This window comes from Symsagittifera roscoffensis, chromosome 2 (assembly GCF_963678635.1).
Source record: "Symsagittifera roscoffensis chromosome 2, txSymRosc1.1, whole genome shotgun sequence".
NCBI lineage: Eukaryota > Metazoa > Xenacoelomorpha > Acoela > Convolutidae > Symsagittifera > Symsagittifera roscoffensis.
This window is the reverse complement of record NC_087063.1, coordinates 61,689,818-61,707,725: the sequence shown is the minus strand read 5'-3', so window position 1 is coordinate 61,707,725 and position 17,908 is coordinate 61,689,818. Positions and strand designations below refer to the sequence as shown.

Below are 17,908 nucleotides of genomic sequence, written 5' to 3'. Positions count from 1 at the left end.
TTCTTAACATTCTTATAAACTTTTTAACGATATTTAAATTTTTAATCATATTTCTTTTTGATACCTTTGAATCTTTTGTAATAATCTTAATCATTTTTTGCAATATTTTTTTAAATTTTCTATTCCATATTTGAACTATACCTCCAACTTTCGAAAGCTATTGACTATATCCACAGGTACGATTCACAAAACTTATCTGAATGATACGAACCATTTTTAGTAGAACAGATATTTTTTTACTATTTGTAATTTTTATAACATTTCTATCATCCCTCATCTTGACAATATGCAAATGTATAAAGAAAGCAATCATCAAATTCGCCCTAGCAACAATCCTCCTAATTCTTTTTCTAGAAGAATACTATAATAAACATAAATTTTTCCACTAAAAGAATAAATAAAAAACCATCAAAGATTGCTAACCAACAATCACTCAGTCAGTCTTCACCGACATCATCCCAAGATAACCCAACACCACCTTCAACTACCCAAAACCCCCAAACATCCACACGAATTTCCTTTCAACCCATATACCTTTGAAGAACGACACGCTCGCTTATCTGAACCACTAGAACCAGTTCAACGACAAGCACCTCTAAGCGAACCAACATATAACTTATACCCAACACTACCACAAGAATTAAGTAGAATACGAAATCCTAGTCAAAACCAAAATACAGTCGAAATAAATAGACAAATTATACATCCTCGACGAAACAGAAATTTTCAAACTCCCCGAGTTCATTTTGATATACCTCAATCCCCATCACAAAGTACTCCAGAAAACCCCATTGGTATATTACCAGAAACCCCTACGCTTCTTTCACAACGTAGCACCTCAAGCCTACCCTCAGATTACTTAGGTTCAACACCAACATCTGAACAAATTCGTGAAAATCCCTTTAACCCCACAAACCAAACATCACGACTACCATATTGGACAACACATTCATTCACACAAGGTGAACCAAATTTAATCAATGATCCAATAGATATTTCTACGGATACAACAACATCCTCATCACTACCAGAAACATTATCACTACCATCAACACCATCAATAAGCCAGATTTCACCACCGCCTTTAAACTTAAATTTCCCAAATAACCTCGACGCTAGATATCGAGAACAATCATCAACAAATATTCCTTTAAGACTAGACTGGAATACATTCACAGCACCTCCACCATTATTTGGACAACACCCAGAAAGTAACCGACTCCACAACTGGGCACTCAATAGACTACAATACCGACAAGACATCCACGAAGACATTCGTGATCATAACATCCAAATACTCCAACAAAATAGTCTACAATTAAAATTTGAAATAACGGTTAAACTAAACAACATTACTCAACATCCCTACCCATTAAACCCGCCAAATATAACAGCTCAATCACTACCACCACCATTAATAACAACTGAAGTAATATACAAATACGACAGATATACCAAAAAGACAATTGGTTACATCACATTTTATAACCCATACTCAGGATTATCATACACATGTATATTCTAAAAATATTAATTTTTCTCCAACTCTTTTTTCTAGCAATCTCCAATCAGAACATAAACCCTTCCCCCCGCACAGGACCCCAAGATTTATTAGTAACACATTACGATTGTGAAGAAAATGAACAAAAAACACTACACAAGTATGCAATAAATCAAGTATCACAATGCGAAACAGAACCACAAGCTATAGAAACTACAAATGTAATAGCGACACTTTATTCAAAAGCCCGAGCAACAACAGTCATAGGATATAAATTCACAGCAACATTTTCTGAAAAGAAAGTACATTGTTCACAAGTCTCAAATGGAAATAAAGACCGACTTGACCACGAATCATTCTACCAGAGTAATATCGAACGACTTTTACATCTCAATCCCGAAGATTGTAAAAACGAGTTACTCAGACTAAATATCACAAGAAATAAAATCAAAGATAGAAAATTAGTATATTTCCAAGTTTTTGCAGATTCTGTACATCAAGCAGAACTTGAAAGATATCAAGGACATATAAAACTAGATGAAAAATACCCATACAACGGCGCACACGGAAGATTACTTATGACATACACGATAAACACTGGATACCACACATTGGTATAAATAACCCATCAAACTGCAAAGCAGACACAAAAAATAAAGGATATCAAGAAATCATGTTTTTCGATTGGAAAATACAACTCGAAAAAATACAACTCACACGCGATTTATCTGACAACACAATGATCTATCAAGGAATTAGATTACCCTGTAAAAACGATCAAGGCTATTGTGACCCTACAACACGGACACAAGCAACAATTGTTTGGTTCCCCGAAGACACATGTACAACATTTCAAGTAGCAAAAATACACGCTCGTATGATAAAATTTCACGAAAAATATTTTATACAATCAATCCCATATGAACAAGTAAATCCATCACGAAAACAAAGTTCTAATTTTAGAAACATACACAATATAGAAAATAAATTGACACGTTTTCAAATATATCAAGAAACAGAACTTGCATGTAAATACAGAAATCCACTTCACAAAACACAATACTCCGAAATATTAGTTGAATACGAAAAAGGATTCGACATGACCACTGGAAAAGTAAAAATCGACCCATACGCCACAAGTCACCCTATAAACGAAGGAACATCATATATACCAGTTGATTTTCAAAAAGTAAAGGTCAACCTGGTGGACATCTAAAGCCTCATAACACTAGAAGCACACGTTTACAAGAACTATCACTAATGAATAGTACATATTTCGGTAATATCCACTATGATATTCACCTTGATATGAAATTAGACTACACAATTAGCCGAATTTTTCAAGAAATGTCACTCTCTGAATTAGAAACACTTCACCAACTATGCGAATTAGAAAGGACACAAATCCTACAATCACTTGCACTAGCAGTATTAAAAATACCCTACGCAGGATATTTACTATCAGGAAATAGATCAAATTTTTTAGACTATGAAGAAAACATTTTATGGTTCTATACCTGTACCAAAAAAGTATCACCACTATATGTTTTTGAAGATAAACGATGCTATAAAAGAATTCCTATCTTTTATAAGAATAAAGTACATTTCGTTGACACACTTTCAAGACGAACCTATTTCTGGGATACCGCAGTCCCATGTGGATCAGAAAATAGCCACAATGTAGTACAACTGAACCCTGATGAAGATAAATATTACCTTCTTACCCCATATCCCACATTAATGCAGTCACTCAAAAAAATTTCACCTGAAAGCATTAGAGCTATTGCTCGAAACCCAAATATTGACCTACAGTCAATTGGAATATATTCAAAATCCGATATCCAACATCACATTAGAACACAACAATTCCAAGAATTATTAACACAAATGGACACTATACAAAGACAATCAATTGACCAAAACTTACGCAAACTTGCCGAAACCGCAGGATTTGCAGATATTTATACACAAGACTATAGCGGATATTTTAAAGACATTAAAGACTATATATATCTAAACGGTGAAAAATACCGACCACAAGATATCTCACCTATAAATATTTTTAGCTTTGTTACACTCAAAAATGAAATTCTTGATTTTCTAGGATGGCCCTATTAATCTTAGAAAAATTAACTATTTTATACGCAATGTTTAACTTTATAGGATTTCTTTTTTCACTTTTAAAAGGAATCTATAATACATGCGCTATACACACACAAGTAAATAGACAAGCAAGTGTAGCACGCATACTATTTGCAGGATTTTTTGGAATTTTTTCATCATCAATAAACAAAATTCTTTTAGACGCACAAATAAAAGAATACAACACAAAAATAGCAACAAGACAGAACACATATGACGAAGAACATAACAATGTAGAAATAACGCCCAAGCACCACAGTTACCACGCCTACCACATAACCATCCATTATCCCTAGTCCCACGAAATTTTCGAAATTTAGCAATAACACATAATCCAAATTTTAGACCAACCATATCACAAAGTCCCATTCAACATATAATGACACATCATTCACTAGATGAAAATACATATGAACAAATTATAGAACAACCCCATACCACCGCTTTTCAGTCTCAAAATAATAATTTTTTTAGCCCACGATGAGCCGACAACTTGGATCCCTACACCGCTCAAATTCCCATCCAACCAACCTCAACAATCCAATTACAATAATTCCACTTTTTGCTTTCCCGCCACCCGATTTCCCAACCAATAATGTAACATCAGGCATGAATTCAGACACTAATTCACATATCTCAGTTTTATACTCCATTTCACAACTCAATAACCCAAATATTGTAACCACTGATGAATTTGCAGACTCTGAACCATCTCCATCCAATAATTTTCAAACCAACTCCTCAGTTTTTTCAAAACCCCTTTCTCAACCAATCCCACCAAATAACCCATTCCCATCCATTTCTACACCCTCTTATGCTTCACAAGTCACCCCAAACTACTCTTCATTTCATTCAGACCGATCATCCAATTCTCCAGATACTCCCCAAATCTCCCAGGAACTAGATAATTTTATCACCCTACAACAACAACCCTTCCACCTTGAAAACCCCACTATAAATCAGATTTCATCCACAATAGAATCATCAAACCCACCTACCCCTACACCCTCTTCAGCTTATACCGCATCATTAGCACCATCATCCAAATCCACCGAATCATCAAATAGCACTAATAGAGCTTATCGCACTTTCAAAAGAAAATTCCCAAACCATCCATTTCCAACAAAACCAGGAACAGCCCATGAATATATTAATCATCCAAATCACACTAACACGAAAGATTTTTTAGCAATCACCCTACCTTCATTTCCACAATATAATTTGAACACTCCTAACAACACTAACGACACACGTAGTTTTGTAGATGAACAAGTTTTAATGCCTACACTTCATTGGACATCATATTATCATTTTACTAACCCCCTTTGCCTACCTTTATCTAATACTCACATCGATATAGAAATAAATCAAGATATGCTATATAGACTCACCACACCACTAACACATAGACAATTTACTTATATAGGATACAAAAAGTCACTAAAAACATACACTGCACCCCGAGCAAACGAATATACGCTAGAATATTACGATCACAACATCATCCGAGCTAACCAAGACCAATTTTTAGATGATGATCGTTTCGCTAACCCACAAATCACAGAAAAATTCTTCATAAAAACACCATATGTATTTACACTCAATATATTTGATCGCAAATTCGACCACGTCATTTCTGAAGCTCTAACCGACATGCAAGCTTACGAAAGTTTTAAAGAAAGATTTCAATTATTTTCACTAACCTTCAATTTCCTTGCACCACAAGAACGCGATTTGCACTGCTCACACGACATTATGTTACGCACTAAACAAACCCACACATATACATATTATCGCTTCATACAAAATCATTTTGATCTACACACTCCATCAAGACAACCACACCACCGTTTTCAATTTGTTAACTCTAAATACACATCACCATTTTTTCTTAACTTCACATATTGCATCAAAGATACTAACCTTCACGTTATTCTTCGCAATTATGATCCCATAACCCAAATGTATATTTTTTGTCCCATCACGAAGACCTTCAACGCAGAAGAATCCAGACCCTTCCTTATCCCAAATGAATTTATCCAACCTATAGAAATCCCGATGTTAGAATTCATTCACAACACTAAATACAATCACAAATTATATAATCTCATCCAAAACACACCTTATGAGTTTGCAGTTGGCACTGAAGAACTAAAAACTATTAAACCACTTCAATTGCTTTGGCCACTGCTTCAAACTAAAAACACCATTCGCATACTAGCAAAATTACTAACAAATTCCGACATAATACACGACATCTTCCCCCACGGTTTTTTCCCCGACGACTAACAGGTAAGTATAATTTATTATATTCTTCACTAATAAATTTGAAATAAATACTAACCATTCTTATCCATGTCTTATTTAGATTTTTAGTCTTCATCCCACGATCACCTACAAATTACACAAAAGAAAAATAAAAAATAGAAAACTTCTTCAAATTCTTCAAAACTTTATTAATATTTTGCACTAGATAAATTCAAAAAAAATCATACAAATGTAGTAAATTAATTTATAAATTATTTCCCTAAAAGCAGTAATTCTAATAATGATGAAAATTTGTAACTTAATTTTTCCCCAAAAAACTAGCAGTAAAATTGAAATTCTATGTAGTAAATTGATAAAACGAAAATGCAGTACTAACCTTTTGATATTTTCATTCACTCGCACAAGAATTCTATCCAAACTCGCACAGCTCGCCCACGAAGAATTGTTTAAATAATGAATTTCAGTTTTAAGTTTTCACACTTAACAACTCTAACACACGATAACAAGTTTCAAACTTTCCTTTAACCCGGTTGGAAAGGAATTATATACTAAACAAAACTAACCAACGCAGCTTACTAGACACCACAACACATAGAATAATAGCATGACTAAGAAAAGGAAACCAACGGTACCCAAACCGGATTAACCCAGTTTAAAACTGGATAATTTATTCTTTTGAAGACTATTATAAAGTCTAAGAAAGAAATAATAAAACACAAAAAAGTCGAAAGACAAACCCATACCAAAAACAATTTGATTTTTGAAAAAAGGACACAACCAACGAAACATAAGAAAAACCACAATAAACCCGACATAAAACTTTATCACATAACAGGACCTCTCACAGAAACCGCACGAAATCATACTCCCACTCCTGGCCTAACCCACCAGAGAGGACGTCCTGAGCATGCTCTATAGCCGGCCTAACCCACCGCGCTACATTCACGCTTTGTGACCACACTTCTATTTTTAATAAGAGGTACTCAAGGGTGAGTAACTCTTCAAAATAACCGAAATAAAACGAAAAGCTTTTGTGAAAACAACTAACCAAAATCATAATTAAAACACCGAACTAATAAAAATTTTATAAAATGTAAATTATACCTTGCAGTATATAGATCAGCATACAACACCAAAGACGAACATCCAAAGACAAAAGGACCCCACTACACTCGAAAAAGAATGGCCAACCATAATCAAAATGCCGTCCACAATCACAACTCAAAGGATTTAGAGTACGACTTGACTTCGCAGAAAAGGACTTCATTGAACTAGACCAATGACCACCTCGATGTTCAAGTATACGTACAGATCCGAGTAACCAGGCATCCCCTCCACGCACAATCTCCACGCCATTCCCAGACTAGGTTGAACACAAAAGAAGTTCTCTACATGAAACAGAAAAACCTGTCATAGCAAACCATTCTGAAATCAGATTTGAGTTTGTTGAGAAAACCCCGTCGTTGTCATAAGAAGACACAACGATTGATCCTGGAACTTCTCTAGCAGGAAAACCCAGAAGAAATATGATGTTCGCCAAATACCAACGTCCATCATCCATCCTTTGAATTGCAGAAAAACTATTTTAAAAACTTCTGTAAAACCCGGATGGGTGGAACCTGATCTAAACTACATTTTATAATTGGATAAATTAGATATTTTACCACTGTAAAGTATTTAATATTAACCAATCATGATCCATCTAACTAACAACCCACTTACTTGTAAGTGCTGAAATTACTTGTAATTTCAGCACCAGAGAGATTTGAATTTAACTTAGAAATTAGTTGCCTCTCCAAGAGAACTTCAGCAGCCGCAATAAACCAGTATACCCTAGATCTATTGAGCCTAGCAGAGACTAGTTAAACAACCTGAGACTAGAATAGTATAAGAGTAAGATTAGGATCGGTATTAGACTAAGAAGTTGCACGAATCTATCCGGCCGAAAATAAGATAGCGTGACGAGCAGACGGTGTACCCTATCCGAAATTACTCTATGAGTTAAGACCATCGGTTATAACTCAAAACGGTAAGAAAAACTCAAATCTCTCAAATAATTAGATCAAACAATTTGATAATAGAAGATTTGATACGCTAAATTTTTGGTGATAGATCTGTGAGAAATTCAAAAAAATAAATTAAAAGAAAAGTCTTTAATGCATATTATCTGTTAAATTTTTTTTTTCAATTAATTTTGGGGTCTTTTTTCAGATAATTTTTTTATATTGTTTTTTATTTGAGAAAATAAAAAATGATTAAACTATATTTAAAAAAATACTAACTTCGATTTTCGAAAAAGTGCTAATCACTCAATTTCATAGCAGTTTTGTCATACTGGGCGCGCGCGAATCGAAAATTTAATTAATTAGAAAAAATAGTTCTTGTATAGTTTTGTCCTCATACGGCGCACAAGAAAAGACACTAATTTGAAAAAAATTCTGAGAATGTGGTCGGAACATTCTGTTCAACTTGCACAACAACCGGCAGTCCTTGTTTTAGTCTATTATTACCCAAATGCCAAATCAAATCTCTATTTTCGAGCGAGTAAAGAGGTCGAGTAACGTTTGTTATATGAAAACTGGGTATTTACGGTAAAAACCTAATTTGAATATGAAAAAAAAACTAATTTTAAGAGATTCATTTTGCGCATTCTTGGTGAAAAAATTTTTCAGAAAGATTAAGAAAATATTAAGCAAACAAATTAGAAATAATTTAGAACATTTTTTGAATTTTTTTTATATTTTTTGCTTGTTTATTTTTATGGAATACAAGTGATGTCGATTAAACTTAATTCACTAATTCTCATTATGTCTTAGTGAGTTTAATGTCTTAGTGTCATAATGTTTGGGTATTTATGAAAAATTTCGTCTTGATTTCGAAGATCAACAAGCGGCAGATGCTGGCTAAATTTTTTCCCAAGTTTCGGGAGATTTGATTAATCGGATTCAGAACCCGATTTCACTTAAATCTTTTAGTCTTTATAAATACACTTTTACGTTTTTCATTTATGAATTATTATTGAGAACAAATTACTGACAAAAAAAATCAACTTTCAGAGCATGTGCTGCAGTACTAGACCCATTAGTCCCATTACTAGTCACACTTTTCTCAAAGAAGTTGAAGTAATTTTTCCGCATCATTAACTGTCGCCGCCTGAGTTGTTTTTCAAATAACACTTTATTCAGGGATGTTTCATACGTGACAGAAACGGTTCCTTGTTTATGACATTTGAGACCTAATCAAACCAGAGAATGGCATGTTATTTTTTCCTGCACCAGTTTAGACTGAAAAGTCAACGAGGATAGCCGGTCGCTATCCAAGTAGCACAGAATGTTCCGACCATAGAAGTATAAAATTCAATTCTAAAAGCTGAAATGGAAAAGAATAGGTTAAAAAACTTAAAATTCAAAATTAAAAAAAGCATCAAAATTATTACAAATTGAGGTTGTAAGGGGAGGGGGAAGAGGAGGGAGTTTTTCAAAATTTTGCAAGCGGGGTAGATAAATTCGTGAGAATAGGGCTTTTTAGTGCTTGGGAAGATTTTAAAAAATCAAATCGATCCTAAAAACAGGCCGACAAATTTTTCGAAAAATTTTAGGCTTCTGCTGGCGTCGGTCTGTGGAAAATTGAATAATTTTGACTGAAAAAGTCGTTTGGTGTCAGTAAAAAAAACAAACCTCTTCGTAAGACCATTAGGGAATTGTAAACTGTAGATTGAGAGCTAATCATTTTCCATTTCCACAAATTATCACCTCAAAAAAATTCTTCCTTTTCAGGTGATTAAAGTGACCCATTGAGATAACCTTTGCATCATTAGTGAATTGCCGCTTCATTTCTTCTTCAATATTGCCAAATTTGACCTTTTTTATTCTAATTTAATCACCTTGATTTGAAAGCCAGGGGATTAGAGTTACATAAAAGAATCGTTGAAACAAAAAAGATGAATAATTGCATGAAAATTGCGACTACCGCTGTTTTAGAGCGGCAATGAGTCCAAAGATTCACGAAATGAAACAAAAGTAAATTATATGGTAAGCATATGCATCTGTCATTTCTGGGATTTGGTTAAACAAATAGGTTAATATTTGTATTGAAAAAGACCGATTATGACCCTTTATGATATAAAATTAGGAAAATCGCGCAGCGCGAGCAGCATGGATTTAAAAAATATCAGAACTTAAAAGCTTTGGTTATTGAGTTATCTTTTCTTTGTGTAAAATGTGATAAAATTGAATTAAACAATTTTATTTAAACAGTGCGATGGCCTCCGCAATCAAAAGCTAAAATTCGATAAAGATGATAAATGAGATCTTTTATTCCTAAAAGAATGACTTGAAGAACAAACTGAATATAATATCATTTGACTGATTACGTCTCGATCTCGTAATATGAAACAGCTAATTGCAAAATTCTTACCGTCGACGAATTTTTTTGCAGCCTAGAAGACCCAACTAGCATCCACCTCCTCTTCCTTTAAAGGCTTTAAATGGCGCAAGTTAACTGGACTCGAATTTCCGTAGGAGTACGCTAAGGGTCAAAGGTAAGCTTCATGTTTGAACGGGCTAAATGGGGAATTACAAAAAGTGAAATAATAGTTAATACATACGTATCGACACTTACACTCCTTGAGAACAGAGAAGAAAGGTGCCATGTTGGATAGAGGGAGGAGGACTAGGATGGCAGCCACTCTTGAGGAGTCCCGGAACCGACTGATCACATCCAGAGCATTCACCTGATCTGGATCGTAGTGCAACATCCACTCCACTGATACTTTGGGGTCTCGGGTTAGAGTCCTGCATTGAACAGAAATTATGACAGTCTTCTTCTAACCAGTTCCAAGAACGTTACGCTTGGTTTAGTAGATTTTGGGAACCACTAGTTTACTTGGGGGCTAGAGTTTTCTGGTAATAACGTGTCCATAAAAGGAGAATTAATCAAACGGCAGATTCTTTTTTTCTTGAGATAGAGCTTTATTGTTCTAGGGGGTGCCAATCAAACCTATGAATTACTGACAAAAAATACAAATATGGCCTAAAGACGCGTTATGATAGTTTGATGAGTCGGCGATATTGAAACTTTTTAGCAAAATTTTTTGGTGTTCTCAAATAAAAGGTGTTGAATTGCAAGAAAAATCCTTAAGTTGTACTGCCATCTCCAAATGAAAGGACGTTAATTGGACCTAACCGTCACCTTCCTCGGAGGAGATTGTATATAAAACGAGTCAAAGTCGAAGAGGGGGATGTTTTCTAATGTTGATGAGAATGAGAAGTATTCTACTGACTTGTTGAGTGTGAGAGAGTAGTAGTTGGATGAGAGGTAGAGACTGTTGGCCACTATGCCCACCTGACTCAGAGCATATCTCCTCAGGAAGGTCTGAATGAGGGAGGCACTGGTGGCACGGGAGGGGAACACCGACAGGTAGTACGAGGACAGCATCTACCAAACAAACACAATGCTCTTTAATTCAGGGCTTTACAGATGAGGTTGGAAATTCACTCAGAGTTTTCTTACATGTGTAAGTTGAAACTTTGTAAAAGAACACCAGCGGATTTAGGGGGGGGGCGGACACCTTCTCCCCTCAGAGATTCGGCTCCCGCCGACCCAAAGTCCCCTATTTATACTAACTTGAGATATCCAGTTTTGGCTGACGGATCCTATAACTTTTCTAAAGGCGCCTTTGACGCCAATATTTACTAATTTTGAAGGTGCAGCGCGCGCCGAAAAAACGCAACTTCAATTTTTTGGTCAAAAATTTCCAAAAAACGCTTAAAAACGCTTTTTTGGCCAGTTTTTTTTTTTAAACTTTGACTGCGGCTTACAAAATTTGGCCAGAGCAAGTTTTTTTAGTGCTTTGGGAGAACTTAGAAAATCAATTTAGGCAAACTAAAAGAAGGTCGACAAAAGTTCCGCCCCCGCCTTCGAGAAAAACCTAGATCCGCCCCTGTGAAAGACAAATGTATAAAGTAAACGCCAGCAAGAATGGCCAAAAAAAAGAATAGCACAGAAATGAAATGAGAACAGTTTATTTTGTAAATTCGAATTGTTTTTTTTGGGCGGGATGAAAGGAAAAATAAATAACACAATCAAAATCAAAAAGTTTTTTGTTTTTTTTTTCCTTAAGAAAAAAAAACTTTTTGTTGCATTGACGAGGAAGTGCTGTAAGAAATTTGGAAACTAATTTTCATACAGTAAAAGTGAAAATCTCTGCTTGAAAAAAAGCTTATTTTTCCATTTTAAGGCATAGTCGAAATTAAATTAAAAACCAAGAATTTCCATCCGGTATTTTTTCGACAAAATAAATTTATTTTGAAATTCTTTGAATGATGACATAAAGGGTTTTTCAGTAATATTTCATTCAATTTAATCAAATGATCATGTGTGGCACCTGATTTTGCCGGAAAACCTGACAAAAATATTTAAAAATGAACCCAAAGTCACAGCTCCTCCCGACTTTTAGTTGTCGGAACAATGACACACCGACAGAAAGTATAAAAACAATAAATTGAAATTTGAGTTTTTAAGTGTGAAAAAGATACAAATACATACCGCACGAGGCCTAAGTTGAATCCTGGAGAATCAAAAACAGCTAAGCTTATCTATTCAAATATCGACAAGAAGTTATTGAAGTAAATCAGAATTATCCACCAAGAAACAGCTCAAAAGAATAAAACTAAAAATTTCCGTATTAAATAATATGTTTATAGTACCAGGTAATAGTTTGTTTGAGAGAGCAGAATTGTATTTTGTGATTTTTCCCCTCCAACGGAGTTGTCTGTGCAGCGAGTTTGTTCAAACTAATTTTAAACTACATTTGAACTTTTAATTTGATTCAAACCATTTTTTAGTTTTTTTGAACAAAGCAGCATAACATTAGCTAATTACAGGATCAGAGAACTCGACCATTCTTATTGTTTAAGCTATCGTCGCCTCTAGATGTTTTGTTTTTTATATATTAAAATAAACTTTTATGATTTCATCCTGATATGTATGGAAGAGAAAAACTCATAAACTCTAACGGTGCTTCAAAATGAACGTTATTGCAGTGATTAAAAACACCAACTGTGAAAAAATACCAATTGTATTTCACCATTTTTGTATCTGCAAAGTTTGAAATATTCAAAAAAAATTAATTAGTTAAAAGCAAAGTTCATTCATAGAGGTGAAAAAGGGAAAAATGCGAAGTTTTCTATTCTAGTTTTTCAACGGTGAAAAAAGATACTTATTTTTCAGACTTTTGTTTCAATATTCAAGTAGTCTAGCTAACATTAATCACATGTAGTCTGGCTATTATTAATCACAAATTGAGTTTGCTTGTTATCAGGACTCTTGACATTTTGACTTTTTTGCCTCACTGTGAGAGTATGTGTACTTCTCCCGTGAACAAATGATCATATTGTTTTACAAATTGGCATAAATTGACTTTTTTTTATCCTCGATGTTACCACTGAAATAAGTGGAGACTAAACCAGTTGTTGACGGTAAACAGCCACTCAAACCCTAAAATAGATTCTAAAAACAGCCAAGATCTAAACGAACTGAATTCAATCTAAAAACGGCATAAATCGCAGAGTTAGTCGATAGAACGTGTTAACCTTAGCAAAATTTTTTGATACAAGGTAAATCACAGACAGACTGAAGACAATAACCTGCCAGAAAAGGTCAGACAAGGTCATTTTTTATGTTTTATAATCAATTATAGTTATATATACATTTTGTTTCGGGGTAAACACATTGTTTTTTTTTTGGTGGGGAGGGGGTATGAGGGGCTTAAATCTTCGCTAAACCAATCTGCTCATTATTGTTCCGACTTTCGATACGAAAGTAACGGAATATTTGTGCTCGGGGTGGGTTTTTTTTTCTTCAGACAAATTTCGACTTTTTAACTAGCCATTTTTGACGGAATTTTTTTATATCATTCGAAAGCTATTGTTGTCCTGTGCTCAAATTTGAAAAGATATTTCACCTGTGATCATTTTTCGTAAAGTTATGGGGGTTTAAAGATTGCCATTTCGGCCAATTTGGGACAATTAACGCGCGATATATTTCGCACTATTAACGCGTAAGCGGAGATTTAATCCGCCTTAGAAATCGTTCCAAATTGGTTCAAGAAAGCTTATATGCCATAACTGATATAATAATAGGAGCGAAATCCATCTTTTTGTACTTTATATGGCGTGTGGGGGGATGATTTTCATTTAAAAAAATTTCAAATTTTAGAAAAAAAAATTTCATTTTATTTTTTTATATTTAATTTTTTTTGTTATTACTGCTCATGAAATCTCAAAAGGCAGTCGGAACATTCAGGGCTCCGCCCTGATACGAGCAGTCTTGTTTAGACTTTGTTCTGGATCACTCGGCCAATCGATCTTAACTTCCTTCAATTTAGTCGCTTTTATACTCACGCTTGTTTGCGTGGCAACATGGACTATATTTTGGTGTAGGGATAATTTTAGGTTACAAGCTTTCGCATCATAAAAACTAGGAGCTGCGTACCAGACAAATTTTGATTTTTATTGAAAGTAGGCAGAATGAGATGAGTAAAATATGATTAAATTTTTGTCAGTCTTTATTTGAAATTGAAACTTCCACCATGTATAACACTAATTTTTAATTTGAAATCATTTTATAAAGTTTTTGCGAAATGAAGTTATTTTTTCTTAGATTATGTTAAAAAACTCGCACTGCTATGAGTTTCTCAACTACGGGCCAATTTTTTGTTTTTGCTTAAGAAAAAGCAGTATATTAGATCTGAAAAAATCTTGTTCTCATCTCTTTTACTTTGCTTTTAGCTCAAAACGAGAATCAAGCAAAAAACATTTAGTTTCATTATTTTGTCCAGTTAATTCGAAGCAGCGCTGTACGTTACCCATTGTGTTGGGAAATTTTTAAAAGAAAATTGGAGCAGAAATCGGTTTTTTAATTGAAAATGTTAGTTGAAAATTTTTTTGATGCTTAAAAACATTAAAAGAATTTAGGGTTTCGACTTTTATTTGGGTTAACGCGTTTAACGCCATTGCAACAAAATGCAACAAATAAAGCTAATTCAAACTGAATTTGTCACGTTTCGCCCTGCACACATTTCGCCCCTCTCAAATTTAGGGGTACATTTTACCCGGGGGTTTAGAAATTAGACGATAAGCAAATTAGACGGAGGTACTTAAAAAGAATATAGACGATTTTGCAAAACTGCAATTGTGAGAAAAAATAGACAAAAGTGAGAGATTAAAATTGTTTGCAGACAAATTGCGCGAGAAAAAAATAATTGTTTGTAGACAACAGTTAATTTCGGTAGCCAAAAATTTTACATTTCAATCGTGCATAATTTATTCAATTCAAAACTCTCTTGTAATATTCGAATTTGACATCTTTTGTTCATCTAAATTAATTGTTTTGATATGTATTGACATTTTATGTTCTTTTTGAGTTTGTGAAACTTGACTCCTAAGAAAACATTTTGTTGGGCCTTTCCTTTTCAAAGCTTTTTTGTCTAAAATGCCAGATCTGTAAAAATCAAATTCCGTCTTATTTCATTTTTGTAGCATCCGTCTAATTTGTTTATCGTCTAATTTCCTAGGCCCCTCATAATTTCGCTCATTTCGTCCTCACCCGCTTCGCCCTTAATTTCTCAGACAGTTAATTAATAACCGCTTTCTTAGTTGACAAATTGAAGGGCAAAAGTGTGGGGAAGATATCTGTGTGGGGCAAAAAGTGCTAATAATTTTGTGAGGGGAGAAATGTGTGAAAGCTATTCAAATTTATAAGTGAAGTTAACCTTAGCAAAAATTTGCGAAGTAAAATGAACGAAGCAAACTGAAAACAAAAAACCCGGTTGCTGTTAAAAAAGAACAGAAGGTTTAGACCATGAAGAATTGTTGATTCTACTGTATTACATGCTATAGTAACCTGAGCGTAAGATTGATTCGTCATTAAGTTAAGTAGTACAGCAAACAAAGGGAAAAGTTCAAAATAGTTCATTCTTCAAGATATCGTCCCTCCTATGCCAGAAAACAAAATTTGACAAAATCGGCGAACCCCCCCCCCCAATCGGAATTAAGAAAGCTAATTTTATGAAATTCAGAGGAGCGATACTAGAGATGATTTGACGCGGGCATTTAAAAAACGGGACTTCTCAGACCCTTGGGGGCAAGTGATAACGTTCCCCGGAAGTGTAAATGGCTATATCAGAACTCAAAAACTATTGGCGGTGTTGGGCTCAAATTGAGGTATGTTGTAGGCCTAGTTAAGGAAAGCTTAAGTTTGGAAACCCAGACCCCTCAGACCTCCACTTCCGGTTTTATGCCCTAAGTAAACAAACCCACCCCTATCTTCTGGAAGTCGTTTCTCGGCTTCCAATGATCGCAAGGAGCTGAAACGTGGACGGATGATAGGTAGTGGCAAGATACATCTTGTATTACAATTTGAACCAAAACCGGCGAATGGACCGGAAGCTATTAGCATTTGGAAAAACACCCCATTAGACCGGAAATAGGCCATTTACGCGAAATGATGAACGGTGGCATAAGTTTTTTATTGCGGCAATGGATATAAGATACGGACCCCGAAAAAAGACCCAAAGCGAGTGACAAACCTCCGGTGACTCCTTCCGGTGTCAATAGCTTTTTCCCGGAAAAAGTGATGATGGACCTTAGAAATGAGATAACTTGTGAAGTACTAATGGGATATGAATGAAACTTGTAGTTAAGACCACCATGGGATTCTGAACCCAAATATGGAAGTTTGACTCCGGTTGACCCCTGGATGACCTTAAGTTGACCTTTGGGCTTTTTGACCGCAAAATTGCATGGAAACCCCGAGATTAACACCGGAAAGTGGCGTATTCCCCAGCCCAATCCCTGAAAACGAGAAGAGGTCACGTTGCAAAAATTGGGGGAAAACCTATATATCGGGAACTAGAGCAGAAGTTGATAGAGATATAGCTTTTACATTGCAACCTTGGAGTAGAGGATTTAATTTAAAGTGAACTTGGTAAACATTGGGTTCAGTTTAGCTTGGCGAATGATCTATTAATAGCAATTCAACTAGACTAAAGAAAAATAGTCTCAGAGCAATCTGATAGTAATAGGACCGTAACATGAGAATTAGGGGTCCTAAATAGTATGAATGGACGGGGATTTTACTTGGCTTCCCGGAAGTGACTTTCTGGTTTGATTTGATCCCTAATAGACGAACTATAGTGTCTCCCCTACCCTTGGGAGGTCGGAACGTTAACGGGATAATTAAAATAAAAACCTTGGGAAAAAAGACTGAGTAAACATAGCATGGTTTGGAGGTTGAGTTGAACTCGAGAGCTGAAGTTCACAGAGTTCAGGAACTGGTTGATTAGAATCGTATGAAATTTGTTTGCTTGGTCAAATTGTGACAGCTGCCGCATACCGGGTATCTAATAAGTGTGAAAAGATTGATAAAAGAAACCGAAGTTGGCACGTGGCAGAGTTGACAGGGGGAGGGATATAGTCTTAAACATGTGCGGACGGGTGATTGAAGCGGATGACAGGACTGAAAGGGAATGGCGTGACTTAACTAAAACTAACTGTAAGGAAAGATAAGGAATTGGAGGGTACTGGAGAACCTGTAAGAGTCAGAAGAGATGTTAACTACTATTAAGAGTAGTTGGTTCTCGTCAGAGAAGAGAACAGTTGTTAACTACTATTAAGAGTAGTTGGTTCTCGTCAGAGAAGAAAACAGGTGTTAGCTACTATTGAGAGTAGTTAGTTCTCACTCAGAGAAGAGAGCAATTGATACTGAGAGAGAGTATAGTTGGTTCTCCGTTAGTTAGTTAGAGAGAACAATTATTGCTAGTTAGTCAGGTAATTGGTTCTCGGAGTAAGAGACCAGTAGATAGTTAGTTGTCATCAGAGATGCTCTAGAGAGAGAGAATAGTTAAATATTAGTGGAGTTAGATGGAAACTATTTGCAATTAGGCAATTTTGCCGATAAATCGCGGAACCTCTCCTTTTGATTTGATTATTAGATTAT

At 35.0% G+C, this 17,908-nt stretch overlaps 2 protein-coding genes across 6 annotated transcripts in view; both read right to left on the bottom strand.

The window, feature by feature from the left end:
• LOC134839588 (rab-like protein 6) overlaps nt 1–17,908 on the bottom strand; it is a 323,021-nt gene that overhangs the window by 195,577 nt on the left and 109,536 nt on the right. The window lies entirely within an intron of this gene.
• The window catches only part of LOC134839574 (glutamate receptor ionotropic, NMDA 3A-like), a 106,054-nt gene that overhangs the window by 32,358 nt on the left and 55,788 nt on the right, over nt 1–17,908 (bottom strand). For all 5 annotated transcript variants that reach the window (XM_063855167.1, XM_063855169.1, XM_063855166.1 and 2 more), the window contains 2 exons: nt 11,193–11,347; nt 10,532–10,704 (listed from right to left, as the gene is read on the bottom strand). In XM_063855167.1, coding sequence (XP_063711237.1) covers nt 10,532–10,704; nt 11,193–11,347 — 328 coding nt within the window. The remainder of the gene's footprint in view (nt 1–10,531; nt 10,705–11,192; nt 11,348–17,908) is intronic.